At 40.5% G+C, this 16,026-nt stretch overlaps 1 protein-coding gene across 1 annotated transcript in view; it reads left to right on the plus strand.

The window, feature by feature from the left end:
• Positions 1–16,026, plus strand: part of Srrm4 (serine/arginine repetitive matrix 4) — a 154,620-nt gene that overhangs the window by 101,042 nt on the left and 37,552 nt on the right. The window contains exons 2-4 of the mRNA XM_003478301.5: positions 6,430–6,576; positions 12,520–12,606; positions 14,785–14,856. Of these exons, the coding sequence (XP_003478349.3) occupies positions 6,430–6,576; positions 12,520–12,606; positions 14,785–14,856 (306 nt within the window). The remainder of the gene's footprint in view (positions 1–6,429; positions 6,577–12,519; positions 12,607–14,784; positions 14,857–16,026) is intronic.

The raw sequence follows: 16,026 nt of genomic DNA on the forward strand, positions 1-16,026 counted from the left end.
AGCAGCTGGCACCCCAGCTCTGTGAGCAGATGTTTGGATGAGGGTGGGGAGCAGGGAAGAGGTCAGGAATCCAAGAGACAGAGAGAGTTTGGCAGAAAGTTCAGTGTTGACTCTTATCAGCGGCTGGGAATCTGCCAGTTGCCATGACAACAGCAGCAGCATCTAAGCTCCAGGTCACTGATTAGCAGGAGCACCGGGGTAGGAGGAGCCTGGGATTCAGCGCGGGTGGCTCCCCTGCCTCTGTGAAGTGGCACATACAGGCCTTTGACTCCTCTGCTTTAGCTGTCCCCTGAAGATCGTGCCTTCTTTTAAGTCCTTTTAAAAATTCAACATGGAAGAGTTCTGTGGCAAAACTAGGTAGTAGCCAGTATTCTCCAGCAAAAGTGGAAACTAGAACTTTCTTTGAGGCCCCAAAAAAGGATGCAGAGCGGAAAGCAGGGAAGATGGCGAGGCGGGGAAGCACATGCAGCTGAGGTCTGATCCCACTGAAGGGCTTGTGACTTTGGAGCGCTCTTCCTCTCAGGACCTTTGTCTCTTTATCTGTAAGAAGAGGTCAAATCTGATCTGTGGTTCCCACAAGGAATTGTTCATTAGAATTCATTTTATTTGTCACATCCATCCATCACCCACTCACTCGACAAACATTTATTTAGCAGAAAGTAGAGTATGTCAGGCACCGTACCACTGGCAATACTGGCAATTCAATGGCAAGAACAGAGAATACTTTCCTTCTCTTGAAGCTTATTTTCTAGTTTAAAAGATAATCGATTGACCAATAATCACATAAAATGATAATTCCTAATAGTAACAAGTATTATATGAAGAAAGACACAGCAGATGCCTGCAATTCCTATCCCAGGTTAAAAAAGGAGCAAGATGAAATAGGGAGAGCTCTCAAGAAGGGGACTCTTGATTGAGGAGGAAGAGCTGACCATGCAGAGCTAGAAAAATTCCAAGTCAGTTAGGGGGTACAACAAGAGCAAAGGCCCTGAGGCAGGAAAGCCTCTGACCTATTTGAGCATCAGCAAGGAGGCCATGTGTCTAACAGTTGAAAGAATTGAGAAAGGAACAGGAAATGGGGCCAAGAGGGGCCCTGAGGCAGGATCATGCAGGGACTTTGGATTTTAGTCATGATCTGATAAGAAACAGAAATTACCAGGGACATTTACTTAACATGCAGATTCTTGGGTTTACCTCTTAAAGATTTTCATTTCCTTGAGATGGGACCGAGGAATCTTTATTTTTAAAATCTCTTTGGGGACCTCTGATATTGTGCCAGCTTTGGGAAACCCTGGGATGCATGCTCTTTGAATATCTTTTCGCTTTAAGCAAACTTAAAGAAGCAAAGCGGTGGAACATCTTGAAAAAAGATCTTAAGTGCTATGTTTTGGAGGGCTCCCTTGTTCCTCTCCTCAGCTTCTTATCTGACTCACAGAACTAATTCTATTTCTGTTTGTTTTATTGCAAAATCCACAGTGGGATATCCAGCCCAAGAAGATGAAATAACTACTATTAGAGAAAAAGAACGATCTATGTACTCAAAGGGTGCGAAGTTATATAAATCCCTGCGACAGCATGGGATCCTTATCTTATCACAGCAAGATCAAATGTCCCCATCTCTGACCCTGACCCTTCCAGCAGGCAGTGATGGGCGGGACATTGTTTCCCCACTAAGCTATGTGCCCCGGTACCCCGGGAATAGAACCCACCAGCTTCCCTCTACTTTAGGAAACTGGAGCCTCTGCTCCCTTCACCAAACACCAAAATTGAGAGCTGCCACTCAACACCCCCATGACTCACCACATACTTACTTATTGTCAACTGCCTCCCACTAATTCTCAACTTTTGCCTATCATAAAATTATTTCTGGCATACTCTTGTGTGTCTTGGTTTTCTACAATGCCCCAGAGACTCCAAAATCCCATTTTAATGTGGCTCCAACTCCAGGCTAGGCTGAGGTATATGCACACGTTGATGAGTTTTCTGACCATTTTGCTTTAAAAAAAAAAAAAAAAGATGGAGGACAGAAAAGACAATGAATGATCTGAGTAGACTGAGGCACTGAGTTACCTCCCTTCTTTGGATCTCCATCCATCCCCACCAACTCTAATGTGAAGGGATTGGAACAAACCATTTCAAAAGCCCTTTCTAGCTTTCTGAAATGAATGTTCTCTAGCTATCTGATTTTCCTTTTGTTCATTGAACTAACATCGCTGAGATGGGTGTTGATTAAGCTGTAGCCCCAAGGTGGAAATCAGCTCTATTCCCAGGGAGCACAGGTCCACAGTGAGAGGAGACAACAACACATTTTAAAAGGTGTACTTAGCATAGCAAAAGGACCATAGTAGCCCCCCAAAAGCTTGCTCCCTACACCACCTTCGCAATCTCACCAGCAGAGACTTCATTATTTCAGTTTCTCAAGCACAAACCATTAGCATTGGTCCAGACTTCTCCCCTTCTCTCCCACACTCGACCAGCATTAGGTGATGTTGGTACGTCTTGCAGACATCTGTTAGAATCTGACAACGTGCCATCACCTCCATGGCTGCTGTACTGATCTGACCCTCGATTGCTGCAATATTCCTCCTCACTGTGCTTTCCTGCCTTCCACCTAGTGTCCCTCAATCCCTCGAGCGAGCAACGTGTCTAAAATACGAGATGGACCCTGTCACCCCTCGGTTCAGAAGCCTTTGCTACTCAGCTGCAGGCTTGCAAAGGCCTGATCTCTGACCTAACCCTTTCCACTTTGGCTCTTGCTGGCTGCTCTTTGCATATGCTAAGCATCCTTGACCTTTCCTTCTGCCCATAGTGACCCCTTCCTGCAGACTGCAGTCAATTATCCCAAATCTTAGTGACTGAAAACAACAATAAGCAGTGTCTCACAGTTTCTGAGGGTCCAGAATTTTCCTGAGTGGTTCCGAATCACTGTCTTTAATGAGATGATGGTCAGCCAGGACTGCAGTCTCCTCTGAAGGCTGGCTGGAGCTGGAGGATCTACTCACTCCCACATCTGGCTGTTGGCAGGAGGTCTCATTTCTTTGCCTCATGCTGCCTGCGTGTCCCTGCGGGACAACTGGCTTCCACCAGGATGATGATTCCAAGACAGCAAGGCAAAAACTGCTTCAGGTGACCTAGACAGAAAACCGCACATGATAACCTCTACCACGTCCTGTCCATTAAAGGGAGTCACTAAGCCCATCTAATATTCTGGGGGAGAAAAATTAATTTTCATCTTATGTTGGCAGGAATATAAAAGGATCTGTGAACACCTTCTGAAGTATCCAAGTTTCAAGGTTAGCCCCTAATCCTTCAAGTCTCTACTCCCCTGCACCTCGAAAAGATCTTCTCTGAATACTATAAACAAAATGGCTGCTTCTCTTCCCATTTCTCTGCCCGATGCTGCTTTATTCTTGCCATCATTAGTTGCCGTTCAGTAAGCCATATTTTTATTTACTTGTGTTACTTTCTTTTCCATCTAGCACATAAGCTCCAGGATCCAAGCAGGCATCTCTGTCTTGTTCACTTTTTTTTTTTTTGAGACAGGTGTTGCTAAGTTTCCCTGTCTGGACTCCAACTCCTGATCTTCCTGCCTCAGCTTCCCAAGTAGCTGGGAGACAGAGACCACCACTACGGCTACTATCTCTCTTTTCTTGCTTACTGCATCCCCACACAGAGCTAATCCCCCACGCACCATGAGCTTTCCGGGAACTGGAGTAAATGAATGAAGTTATCCCAGGTCACCGCAAATACAGGACGGGGCCAGGCTCTTCTATGAGAAGCAGAAATTAGGAGTTTGAGTTGTTGGGGAAAAGCCAAGATAATATCACACATGGATAGATGGGCAAGAGCAAAAGCCCTGAGATGCAGCCTCATCGTAGGGAAAATGGGATATGGAGGTTCAGGAAAATCACTACTGAATAGGACAGAAGGAAATTCTGAAAGCTTAGCGTTGGCAGGGTGGCAGTCTTGGCAGCCCTAATTAGAATCTCTGTCCCTCTCTGGCTTGTAATGTCTCCCTGGCTCTGCTTTTAAAGATGGATGATAAGCAGCTGACAGAGATGGATGTGTTTTTCTGCACTTCCTTGAATATTGACTGGGTGTGACTCTCTCCGCTGGAAATCTAAGGAGCAGGGGGCTTATCAAATGCATTTATTCTGAGTCATAAAACCACTCTTGATGCACTGGTGGCAGAGCCTGGTGGATGAGAAATGCTCATGCCTTTGATCAATGCCTGATCGAAGGGTCTGAAAATCGGTGCACAGGAAGGGAGCACCTGCATTGTGCCAAATATATGCATGACCTAACTCCAGGAAGTTGAGTGACAGGCTCTGCAAATGTAACTTCCTGTTCCCTTTTTGGACTCAAATAAAGAGGTAGGGCTTGTAGGTAACACGCAAGTGTTATTTGAAGCTTATGTCACTGGCAGCAGAGGGAATTTCAGGCCTTCATAGGACCTGCTATTTTAGGAGGCCTCACACCTCTTAGGTTGAGGAAGATTTGTTTGTAAGAAAGCAAAAGGAAAAAAATAAAAATCAAATGTAAATTTTTCTAAAAAATGGAAAAGCCACTTTCTAGACCTTTTTGTTTCCACAAATTATTTAACTTTGTCTTTGCAATAGCTCAACAATACATGGACTGATACTATTCCCCATTTTATAACTGAGGAAACCACACCTCACAGATTTTAAGGGAAGGATTCCAAGTCCTATGCATACTAAGTGGACAAGGCGGTGTTTGAATGTAGGTACACAGTCATCCCCTGTCCCTCCACTGGATGGATGGAACCCAGGCTATCACCATATAAAGTTTAATTTACAAATTATACATGGTACAGGATTAACAATAATAACTAATAACACAATACTAACAGTATACGATAGTAAAAGCTATGAGATGTGATTTCTCTCAAAATGACATATTATTCTTGCACTTTGCACCTTCTCACTTAAAATAAGCACTTTTTTGCTTTTTTTGGGCATATGCAAATTACCACATCATTATCTTATATTTTTGAGCCATTGTTAAGTAAAACAAGGGTTACTTGAACACAGGTGCCACAATACAATGGGGTCAATCAAATAACCAAAATGACTTCTAAGGGACTAACAGGTGCATAGTGTGTAGAGTGTGGAAATATTGCATACAGGGTAATTTATTTCATAGGAATGACACAGTGGAACAGTGTAATATTTCATCACAGTACTCAGAACAGTGAACATTTAAAATCTACGATCTGCTTGTTGTTGGAATTTTCATTTAATATTTTTTGTTTTTCAATTTTTTACCTAAATGAATACAAACAGATACTAATAAAGAAAATATAAAAACATCATTCTAACTTTTATAAAAAATAAAACTATTTTATGACAAAATAATTGGAGAAGAATAATAAATATACTATATATTGTGATTTTATTCTATTTTAAAGAGAATAAAACCAAGCAAAACAAAACAAAGCAAAGAAGTCAATCAAAACAAACTAGTGTAAGTGACACAAGACTTCAAAACATTAGGAAATCAACAATGGTTAATATCATGCCTATTGTTGTCTTCAAAATAGCTGTAGATAACTGTATCGTGATTTTTAAAAGAATAGTCAAAATGTTACTCAGAGTGCAAGTCACAGCAAAGGCAGATTCTGTCTTACAAAGAAGAAACAAAAGGGAAAAACTTTCTTTTCAACTAATAAAAGAATCTAGTAATATAAATGAAACAAATTAGGATTTATCTTAAAGTATTTTTGAAACAATAGATAATTCAGGGAACCATTTGAACTTCTTATTTCTTATTTATCTATCTTCTATTTTGTTCATTCTCTCTTCTCAGAGAGAAAGAAGGAGAGAGAGAGACAGAGAGAGAGAGAAAGAGAGAGAGATTCTCAGCTGATTCAGATAAATGAATCCTCAAAAAAGTGATAAGAAGATAAGGCAGAGAAGGACAATAAAAGTAGTAAAGTGCAGTTTGAGCCAATGAGATCATGCTTTAGTCTGTAATTATGTCTTGAGAAAGAAAATAAAATGCTGGCTTCCAGCATTTCCGGCTAGTTTAATCAGGATAGGATACAGTGTGCTGCAGTAACAAATAAACCTTGAAATCTGATTAGCTTAATCCAATGAAGGTTTATTTCTCTCTTGTAAAGTCTGACATGGCTCAGGCATCTCTGCTTCATCAAGTAGTTTGACCTTTCTGAATATAAAACTCCCAAGGTCACCATAACAGAGGAAGGGATGGGGGGGAGGCACATAGATCTTGATCACCTTGAACTACAAATGATATCAAATCACGCCACTCAGTGACAATTGGCCAAATGGAATCTCAAGGCCGGAACATAATTGGAAAGGAAGTTGAGAGATAGTAGAAAGAATGAATATTGAATGAACAGTGTCTCTGTGTATCCTGACACATTGCCTCCTCGTTTTTCTCCTGTAGGGCAGAGCCCCAGAGCAGCCCCATGGTCACAGCCCAAGATGGATCTTCAGAAAAGCTGGGCCAGCGCCTGGCCACAGAGGCCTTGGGCACGAACAGCTGGGAGAGAGACAAGGCCTGTCGGGAACTGGGTCCTGCCCGAGCACGCAGGTGAGAAGCTGTTTCAAGTTGAAGACACAGTAATAAACTTTGTCTCTCTGACCGCTTCCCTCCTCTCTTTTGCCTCCTCTTCTTTCATATCTTTAAATCCAAGATTAGTAAAATTTTTCTACAGTGCACCAAACAGTAAGTATTTTAGATCTGGGGACCTGATGGTCTTTGATATAACTACTCAACCCTGCTTCTGTGGCACAAAACCTATAGTAGGTATTATGCAATCAAATACGCATACCAAGTTCTAATAAAGATTTATTTATAAAGACAAGAGACAGGCCTCGCCTGGCCCATTGGTTGAGGTTGTTGATCAGTACCTTAAGTGAAAGAACTCTTCTCCATTTTTATGATTCTGTTAGCCTTTGATTCCCAAATCATGATTCAGCCTAGACTTGCCTCCTGGGTTCAGATCTCTGTTTTTATTCCTTAATTCCATTATTCGACCACTACTTTTTGAGCACCTGTGATGTGTTAGCAATTGCCAACACCGATAACATACCATCTTACCAAGCTTTAAATTCTCTTCTCCCGTTCTGGAGCTCTTGATGTACTAAGGCAGAGATTTGAAGCCATCCTGAGTTCTCACCTGAGAATTAACTGACAGCTATGGGTGTTGTCTCCAGGAAAAAATGTCTGTGCTTCAAGAATATCCTAAAAACTCTGAGTAGCATTTTAGAAGGCTCATAGACCCCACAGCTGATGAACAGGGACCCCTACAGATCCCCACTAATGAATGCTGAAGTCAGAGTAGCCGGTTAAGTTGCTGCTCTCACCCTTAACCCCCTCACCCACCCCCAGCCTGTGCTATCTCTGACTTCAATGAAGGGAAACTGGATCAGCTCTTCAGAAGTGAAGTTCAATATCTGATCTGGAGAGTACTTCCCAGGAGACAGGAAGAAACTGTTTCTGTGAGAGGCTGAGGAAGATGGAGAGAGAGGAGGAAGGGAATTTCTGAACTTTTTTTTCTTGCTTTTTTTTTTTTTTAATTTAAGGAGAAAAAGAAAAAAAAAACAGAAAAAGGGTACAAGTTATACAGAATTTCAGAAAAAATAAACAGTAGGAAATCACTAGTTAATAGATTACATATTGTAATCTTAGAAATAGTTGTTCAAGTTACAAAATTAAAGCATATAAAGTAGACTTTCAAACAGTGAGACTGCAAACAGTTCTGTTCAATGATTCAACAAAACTCAGTAATGTGGTTATCTATCTTATACACTTAAATATACATGTAGTTATATTCTTTAGAGCACTTTCTTTTCCTTTCTTTTGTACAATGACAACTACACATTTTGGGTTTTATTATTCCCACAGTTCTTATTACTTTTTTTTGAAGAGAGTAAGACCAAATGTGACATAACAGAACAGAGTCAGTCAAATCAAAAGGATGGACATAATAGATAATGTAAAAACAAAATACTAGGTGATCAACAATGGTTACCATACTGCCTCTTGCTATCTTAAAAAGAACTGCCTATATCATCAGTTATAATATACAAAACAGTAAAGAATAAAACCAAAACATTGGAGACATTACAGGACTTTAAAAGAAGATAATAGTCAACCAGAATGGGCATCATAATGAATCTTATTGTCTTCAGTTTTGCCTATACTTTTGAACTTGGTATTATCAAGCAAAGCAGAATAGAGGAAAATCAGTCAAAGCAAGATGTTGAGGGCTACACAGAGTTTCAAATCAAGTTAATAGGAAATCAAAGTAGGTTACTATAATGTATCCTGCTATTTTTTATTTTTCCCTTAATTAAAAAGATAAAAATAAAAAAGTAAATAATTTTTAAAAAGGAGATTTAGATAAAAGAGGGCATAACAATAAAATAGCGCAGATCAAAGCATAACCATTTAAGCAAAATAGTGTTTCACCACAAGATGTCCTGACATAAAAGTAGTTATCATAGTGTCTCTTTCCTTGAAATCTTTGAGTATAACTTCGTATACTATTGCACCCAACTTATCAAGACAATGCTTGCAAGGCAGGTGCTTATGCTACTGAGCTAAATCCCCAGCCCCTTTGGAATTTCTGAACTTTTAAAACAGCATCTTCCAAATGGCTAAAGGGATACAATAATTTACATGTATTGTAGAACCTTGTGAAGACATTTGGACTCTGCCATTGACCAACGAATGAATATGGAAACATTCTTTATTCTCATTGAGCCTCAGGTTTCCTAAGTATAAAGGGGGAATATTTAAGTCTCATTATCAAGGGCACGGTAAGGATTAAATTAGGTCAGGCATATATAAGTCCTTGTGGTAGGTCTGGAACACAGGAAGTCCTTTAAAAAGCTTAGTTGGAGCCTATGAAACCATTCTGGACATGAAATCTGAAAACTGCTGCCATGTTGCCAACTGTGTTATATAGTTTTAATCTCTTCTGTGACTGACTGTGATGTGTTAAAAATCACAATAATACTGATAACATTAACAGTGATAAAAGTCATAATACTACAGTCATGCACCACTTAATGACAAGTGTACATTATGATTACTTATACTTGAGAGATTTCATCATTGTGCAAACATCTCAGAGTATCTTACACAAACAAAGATGGTATCACCTCTGCACACTCAGGCTATACCATATATATATACACATTCTCATAGGCCATGCTGACGAAAACAGTACAAGATTAAATCAATTGCAAAAAAATGAGATAAATATGAAATTATTAGATCGTGTTGGCCTAACACAGCATATGGTACAACTTTCTCTTTATAAATAAAAGTACATTCTAACAATAAATACATGATATTGTAAATACACATCAGAAAACAGTAATTATTATCATTATCAAATATGATATAGTACATACAGTTGTCTGAGCTGCGATTCTATATGCCTGGCAGTGCAGTAGGTTTGCCTACATCAGTATCACCCCCACCATGCACGCACACACACACACACACACACACACACACACACACACACACACAAGTAATGCATTGGGTTGTGATGTCACCAGTCAATAGGAGTTTTTCAGCTCCATTATCATCTAATGGGACTAGTCTCCACTAGTCTCCATCACTGATCGAAAGGTCATTTTGTGGTGCGTGACTGTAACAAAAGATCCTTTTACTATAAACATACTCTGTGCTCAGAGCACATTCCACAAGGCAGCTCCTTATTCCTGGCAAAAACTTATGACCCCACAACCACGTTTTATTTTCAACTTTTAGATGATGAAAATAAAATTCAGGAGGAAATAGGAGAACTTTGAATCCAGTTTCTGCTACATTGTTAGTATTGCATATTTATCCAGTGGGCGGTGAATCACTGCATATTGTGTTCATTGCTTTCTCGTTACTGAGACACTCAACACCCACGATTTGAAGACGTTTATTTTAGCTCACAGTTTCAGTGGGTTCATTCCATGGCTGGCCAGTTCCCAGGCAGGATGGCATGGAGGAAGGGCTTGGTGGTGAGAAGCTGCTTATTTCATGGTGACCAGGAAGCAAAGTAAAGGAAGAAGCCAATAAGAAAAATACACCTTTCTGGGTCACAGCCTCAGTATCCACCTCTTCCAGCCAGGACCCACCTCCCAGCACATTCAGCCTCTGACCTCACCAGTAAATGAATCTACCCTCGCCTGTAACCCACCTATGATCAGCCAGCCACCTTTCAAAAGCCTCACTTCCCAGACATGAGAGTTTTAGGGAGTCATTTTTTTTTCTTCTGAGACAGAGTCTCACTATGTAGTTTAGACTGGCCTTGAACTCACTGTGTAACCTAGACCATCCTCAGACTCACAGCGATCCTCCTGCCTCACCCTGCCAAAAGCTGGGATTACAGGTGTGCGCCATCCTACCCAGGGGGTCATTCTTGATTTAACCCTGACACGTATACAACCACTTCATACCTAACCAGTATAGATTTCACTACTGCATACACAACCATGACCCAGTAATCATCACTATATACTTCTCTTTAGCCTACTCCTCTGCCTGTACTTAACTACTGCATTTTATCAGTATAAAGTTAGCTGGTACACAGGTATCAAGGGTAGTCATTGTACTCGCCTACTGTGCCTATAACCACAGCGTATGCAAGCATTGCTTGCTCTGCCTCTGCACACATAACCATGGTGTACCTCACCCCCTTCCATTCCTCTGTGCTGCACACCTAGAACTAGTGCAAGGGGAAAGAAGTAGAGGAAAAGTGGATCCGACCAGGACAGGGAATTCAGGAATTATACTACTTCACATACTTCAAATCTGTCCAAAATTAACAATCTTCTCAGGTTTACACCATAACTTTAAAGCCAATTCTTGGATAGCGGTTCTCAAACTGTTCCCTCCTGGGACCATGGGGTTCCAGAAGTTAAGAGTACTTGACTAAAAAGTGGGAAATCTTTCTTCAATTTACAAGACACAGTTTAAAAATCTTTTAAAAATTTTTTCTTACTCATTTCTCCCGTAATATTTTTCCTCTCAAATTCCTGGCAGCTACTGCACTGGGAAATGTTCGTATGAAACATGATGGTTTAACAAGTAGCTAAATTATTTTTCCCATTCATCCCTCATTTGGTCACTTGACAGATATTTATTAGACTCTTGCTCTCTGTCAAGCACTCTTTGGAGAAAAAATTTGGAAGTGGCCCACCACATTTATGTAAAGCAGCCTGTCTGCTTCTGGATATGTGCACAATTCTTTGTGTAAGTGGGATTAAGTAGCTAGGTCTTTTATTCCTATGATACTTGGGTTTAGTCTGCTATAAGTGAGTCTATTGTAAGGATTACATATGTATAAGTGTATATATATAATTCTATACACACACACCTATTAGAGATGCAGAGACTTTTCACATATATTCTAATTACTTTAGCATTCTTCTGTTAAGCCTATTGACCTAATTTTTTTAATAATTAAATATGGAAGTATTTTATGATGGTCTGTAGGGAGTTGGGTAATTTGTAATTTTGGCCACACGAACAAGTTTGAGAAAACACCTGATTTTCTGAGAAAGCTTTTGGGGCACGAATCTCCTGGGTTCCAGCCTCACTTTTGATAATTCCTGATTTTGTGGTCATAGACAGGTCAAATCAACTTTCTGAACCTTGTTTCCTTCATCTGTAAAATAAGATAATAAAAACACCACCCTTAAGGCTTTTGGTGAATAGCAAAACACATAAAAACTCTTTACAGATAACAAATGCATATATGCTAGTTTAGTTGCTACTAAAACAATGATAATAATAGTATTAATTATATATTTTCCCCATAAGATTCAATTGGGTAGGCATGTTTTAATTCCCAAGCAGTCTTTCATCCAAAACCATTCCTCTTTGCTATGGGATAGTGTTTAAAAAAAAAAATTCCCTGGAGCCTGTCCCAATTATAAAAGAAGATAACTTGGCTTCATTTAACTACAGCCTGAGCATTTGAATTTAATTGAACGGGAAATAATTATTCCTGAAGAGCAGAGGTTTTTGAGGCTCCGTAAGGTGATATAAGATATGTATCTCATTACATTAAACCTCAGCAAATATACTTTTAGTAATCAGCTGCTACTTAAAATACTTTCGGCCTCCTATTAAATTTCCAACAGGAACTACAGACAGGATGGCTCTGGGAGGGAGGGGGCTGAACTGCCAATTAATTATTTAAAAAGTGACTTATTTACCGAGGTGAACCATTTGCAAATTCAATAATAAATCTATTAGGGAGTAGTTAACCTCTATAACTCTGTTTTAAATAATCAATTGGTGTTTGGTGTCCTTCTCATTAGGTTGGCATTAAGCCTTTATTTGAGGCACTTAATCTGAAGTGTGACCAAGTCAGCCATGAGGTGGTAATTAGGTATTTGCTATGGGTCCCTGATCCTCCAAAGAGCTGGGTCCTTCCCTTCCCGGGCTGCTGCAGCTCTGATTGAGGGGTTGGGGAACCTTTGGTCTTCTGATGCCACACCTATTGCTGCCCCACAGTGCCTCCCATGACCGAGACTTGACTCCACCGCCTTCTTCCAAGGGGAAAAAGAAAAAGAAAAAATCAACCCGGAAGAAGAGAAGGAGGTGAGTTCAAAAGGGGAGAGGAACCCTTCAGGATGGGAGAAAAAGACAGAAGAGGGACAAATAATGTGGGTTTTGGAATCCAACAGAGACACCTCGTTCGAGTTCAGATTATCTTTTTGTCTCTTAATTAGCTACATAACTTTGGACTCCACTTCTCTGGGTGTTTTTCCTTTTCTACAAAATGCTAACAGTAATTGCCATGTGAGAAAGTTTTGTGAGCATTAGATGGGAAATGGAGGTAGAGGAAACAGCTGTCACAGTGCTGGGCACATAGTAATGACCAATTCATGTGGAGTAAAGTCATTACCATAAATACTGAATTTTTAAAGTACTTGCTTAATGCAAAGGATTATGCTAAGCACTCTGATATGCATTATCTTTTTACTCCTGGCCAGCATCTCCAAGCAACCCTTGTAGAGATGACAAAAGAAAGATTCAAAGAGGGGTTTACCGAGTCTGTAGGGCTTGACATCCTGGTTCCTCAGTTCTTCCAATACACCCATCCACCAGCTTAAATTCCTAGAATAAAGGATGGACTTTATATTATCACCAGCTAGTGACTCTATACATTCTTTTCTATACATAATTGCTTTTCAACTTCTTGTATCTACTTTTTAAATTTTTATCTAGTTTTTTTTGTTGTTGTTGTTTTTGTTTGTTTGTTTGTTTGTTTGTTTTTTGGTACCCGGGGATCGAACTCATGACCTTGTGCTTGGCCAGGCAGGCGCTGTACAGCTGAGCCATATCCCCAGCCCTACTTCTTGCATTTAAATAGATTTTGAACTTTGCTTGTGGGCTGCCACTCACTAGAATGAAAACATGTTTATTTTTTCAGCCCCAGAGTTCTGGGCTTTATCCCGGAGGGCTTCCAGCTGAGAATTTCATCAAACCTTAGACATGGTATTTATAGAAATCTCCAGGGGGCAGCAGAGAGCAATGTCTGGACCATTTGGGCTTCAACTCTGGATTTTCTGGAACCCTGCTTTCTGGACATCCTGTTAGGCTAATTCTAAAAAGACAAACCCAGAGAGGACCTGAATGAGGACTCTGAGTTCCAACCATTATAGAGTAGGAGTGGAATTGAGGAATGTGGCTTGAGTTCCTGCTTTGGGGAGTTGGTAGAATTTCAAAGAAGGAAGCTGATCACAAGGATTCACTAACTTTTCATGCATTGAATGCTCACTGAGCACAGTTTTGGAGACAGATGTTTTGATTCCTTGAGGGACAGGACAGTTATTTCTCAGCCATCTCTCTCTGATGATATATCTCGTTTGACCTGCAAACAGCTCGTTTTTTCTTTTTAATTAGTGGCTAAAATTTAAAAATAAGATTTCATATAAAGTTATGGATTCCTGGAGGCTTCTATTGAGAAGGCAGGTGCTTTGGTGACCCAAGGTCCAGGTTCCAGACCCTAGGCTGATCTGAGCAGCAGCCACCCCTCCAGTCAAGTGCTCGCTGGTTCCTTACAGTGCCCATCACTCCCTTCAGTCCTCCACCAAGTCCGCGTTATGTTTTGTGGAGGCTCCCATGGGCAATGAGTTTGCAGTATCATTTCCAACCCTGATCTTTTGTCACTGGTAGAAATAACAGACCTAGACACAAGCCATTGTGTGCCTGAGATGATTCTGTTAGTTGGCAATAGAGTCAGAATTGGAGCTCAGGGTACTGAGCTGTCACCATGAATACAGGGCAGCTTTTTACTCAGCTACCCAAGTAGCTATGGTGTGGTTGCTCGGTGAGACTTTGTCCAGGGATTCAGTCTTATCAGGGATAAGTCTTATCAGTTTGTAATAGAGAGAAGACACACAGCATATATGAAGAGGGTCATTGCCAACTAGAAAAGTAAAAGTCTTAAGACGAGAGATTTCCACTTGAATCCTAGTTCAGTCACATCTTAGTTGTGCATCTTTAGAAAGGTCATTTCACTTCTCTGAACCTCACTTTAATTGTCTAAAAATAGAGGGTAACAATTTTACCTAACTAACAAGTATGTTGACAATAATGCATACAGTTGAAATAATGCATATAAACTACACAGTAATATTTGAGACAAATGTAAGCTACTGTCAATACTGAGATTACCCTTGATGGATGGTTCTCAGAGATCCAAGATCCTGGGAAGGGACTGGGGAAGTGATTGTAGAAGCCTCCCTATGAAGTGTGTTTTTCTCCCTACAGGTCCCCATCCTACAGCCCATCACCTGTCAAGAAAAAGAAGAAGAAAAGTTCTAAGAAACATAAGCGACGCAGGTATTGTCCTTCCCCCTCTACGGACATTGTCCCAGGTTGGGCAGAAGTTGGGGCATCAAAAGGTTATTTGAAAGCATCTCATTCCATTTATGCAGAATATTATATCTAATGTTTTGTTGTTTATTTGTGCCTGATAGAAGTTGGGACTCTATTTGGGAGGACCACAGGTAGCTAAAGCTAACTAGAGCCAGAACAGAGACTTGATTAGAAGAAATCAGGAGAGACACAGGGACCAATCAGGCCAGGGTGAGGGGCTGGGACCAAAGAGCAGAGAGCTAATAGAAGTCAAACATGGTTCAGCATTTCCTCTGTTTCCTGGTCCATGTAAGAGGACAAAGCCACTCCCTGACCCATTTCTCCATGCTGCAGGTCAACCCACAAGCAGACACCAAACTCCCTATCTTGTTCTGTGTTCCAAATTCCCAAGAAAAAGACTCTCATGGGGGATCCATCCACTTCACAGTGGGTTGGATAGTGTTGGAAAACATGGCTGCTTGGATAACCCACCCTTTTGGGCAGGGTGTGAATGGCATTTTGGCTGTAAGATAGTGTCTACACTCTGGTGAGAAGCCATCTGGCTTCTAGAATCCCATATTGAAAAGTTCCTCAAACTGGTATAGATCGTTCAGCCTTGGAAGGTGATAAAATGTCAGTCTACACTCACAGACATGACATTGACTCTACTACTGTAGGCCCCATGTGGAAAGATTGCTGATACCAAATTAAAATTTCATTAATTGCCCAAGTCTTACATTTACTGGTGTGTATCCTTCCAGTCCCTCTCCAGTTTCACAGGCTGTGTTATACTTGGAGATTTGCAATATGAAAATCCAGTATCATGGTTCCTCTGTGTAGAAAGTTCTGTCTTTGTAGGCCATTTCCCATAGGCAGCCATCACCTGACACCTAGTAGCTATTGTGCATTTGAAAGGAACAGCATTCCAGACTGTTCTCCTCAGTGATATACATTTCCCAAGCCCTTAGGTTAGCTGTGGATAATAGAAAAATGTGATTCGTATTTTATTTTGCTTATTTTTATCTTCTAATTATACTACTTGAATTGTGAATGATTTGTGTAATTAAACAACCATACAACCAAAGGTATGAGATCATTGGGCTTTTCATCTGCACCTGAAGTCTACTTCAGAGAGTCTCCAGTGTGGCTTTTCCC

This window comes from Cavia porcellus, unplaced genomic scaffold (assembly GCF_034190915.1).
Source record: "Cavia porcellus strain 051 isolate PalLab524CR breed Dunkin Hartley unplaced genomic scaffold, mCavPor4.1 scaffold_16, whole genome shotgun sequence".
In the NCBI taxonomy this organism is placed as follows: Eukaryota; Metazoa; Chordata; class Mammalia; order Rodentia; family Caviidae; genus Cavia; species Cavia porcellus.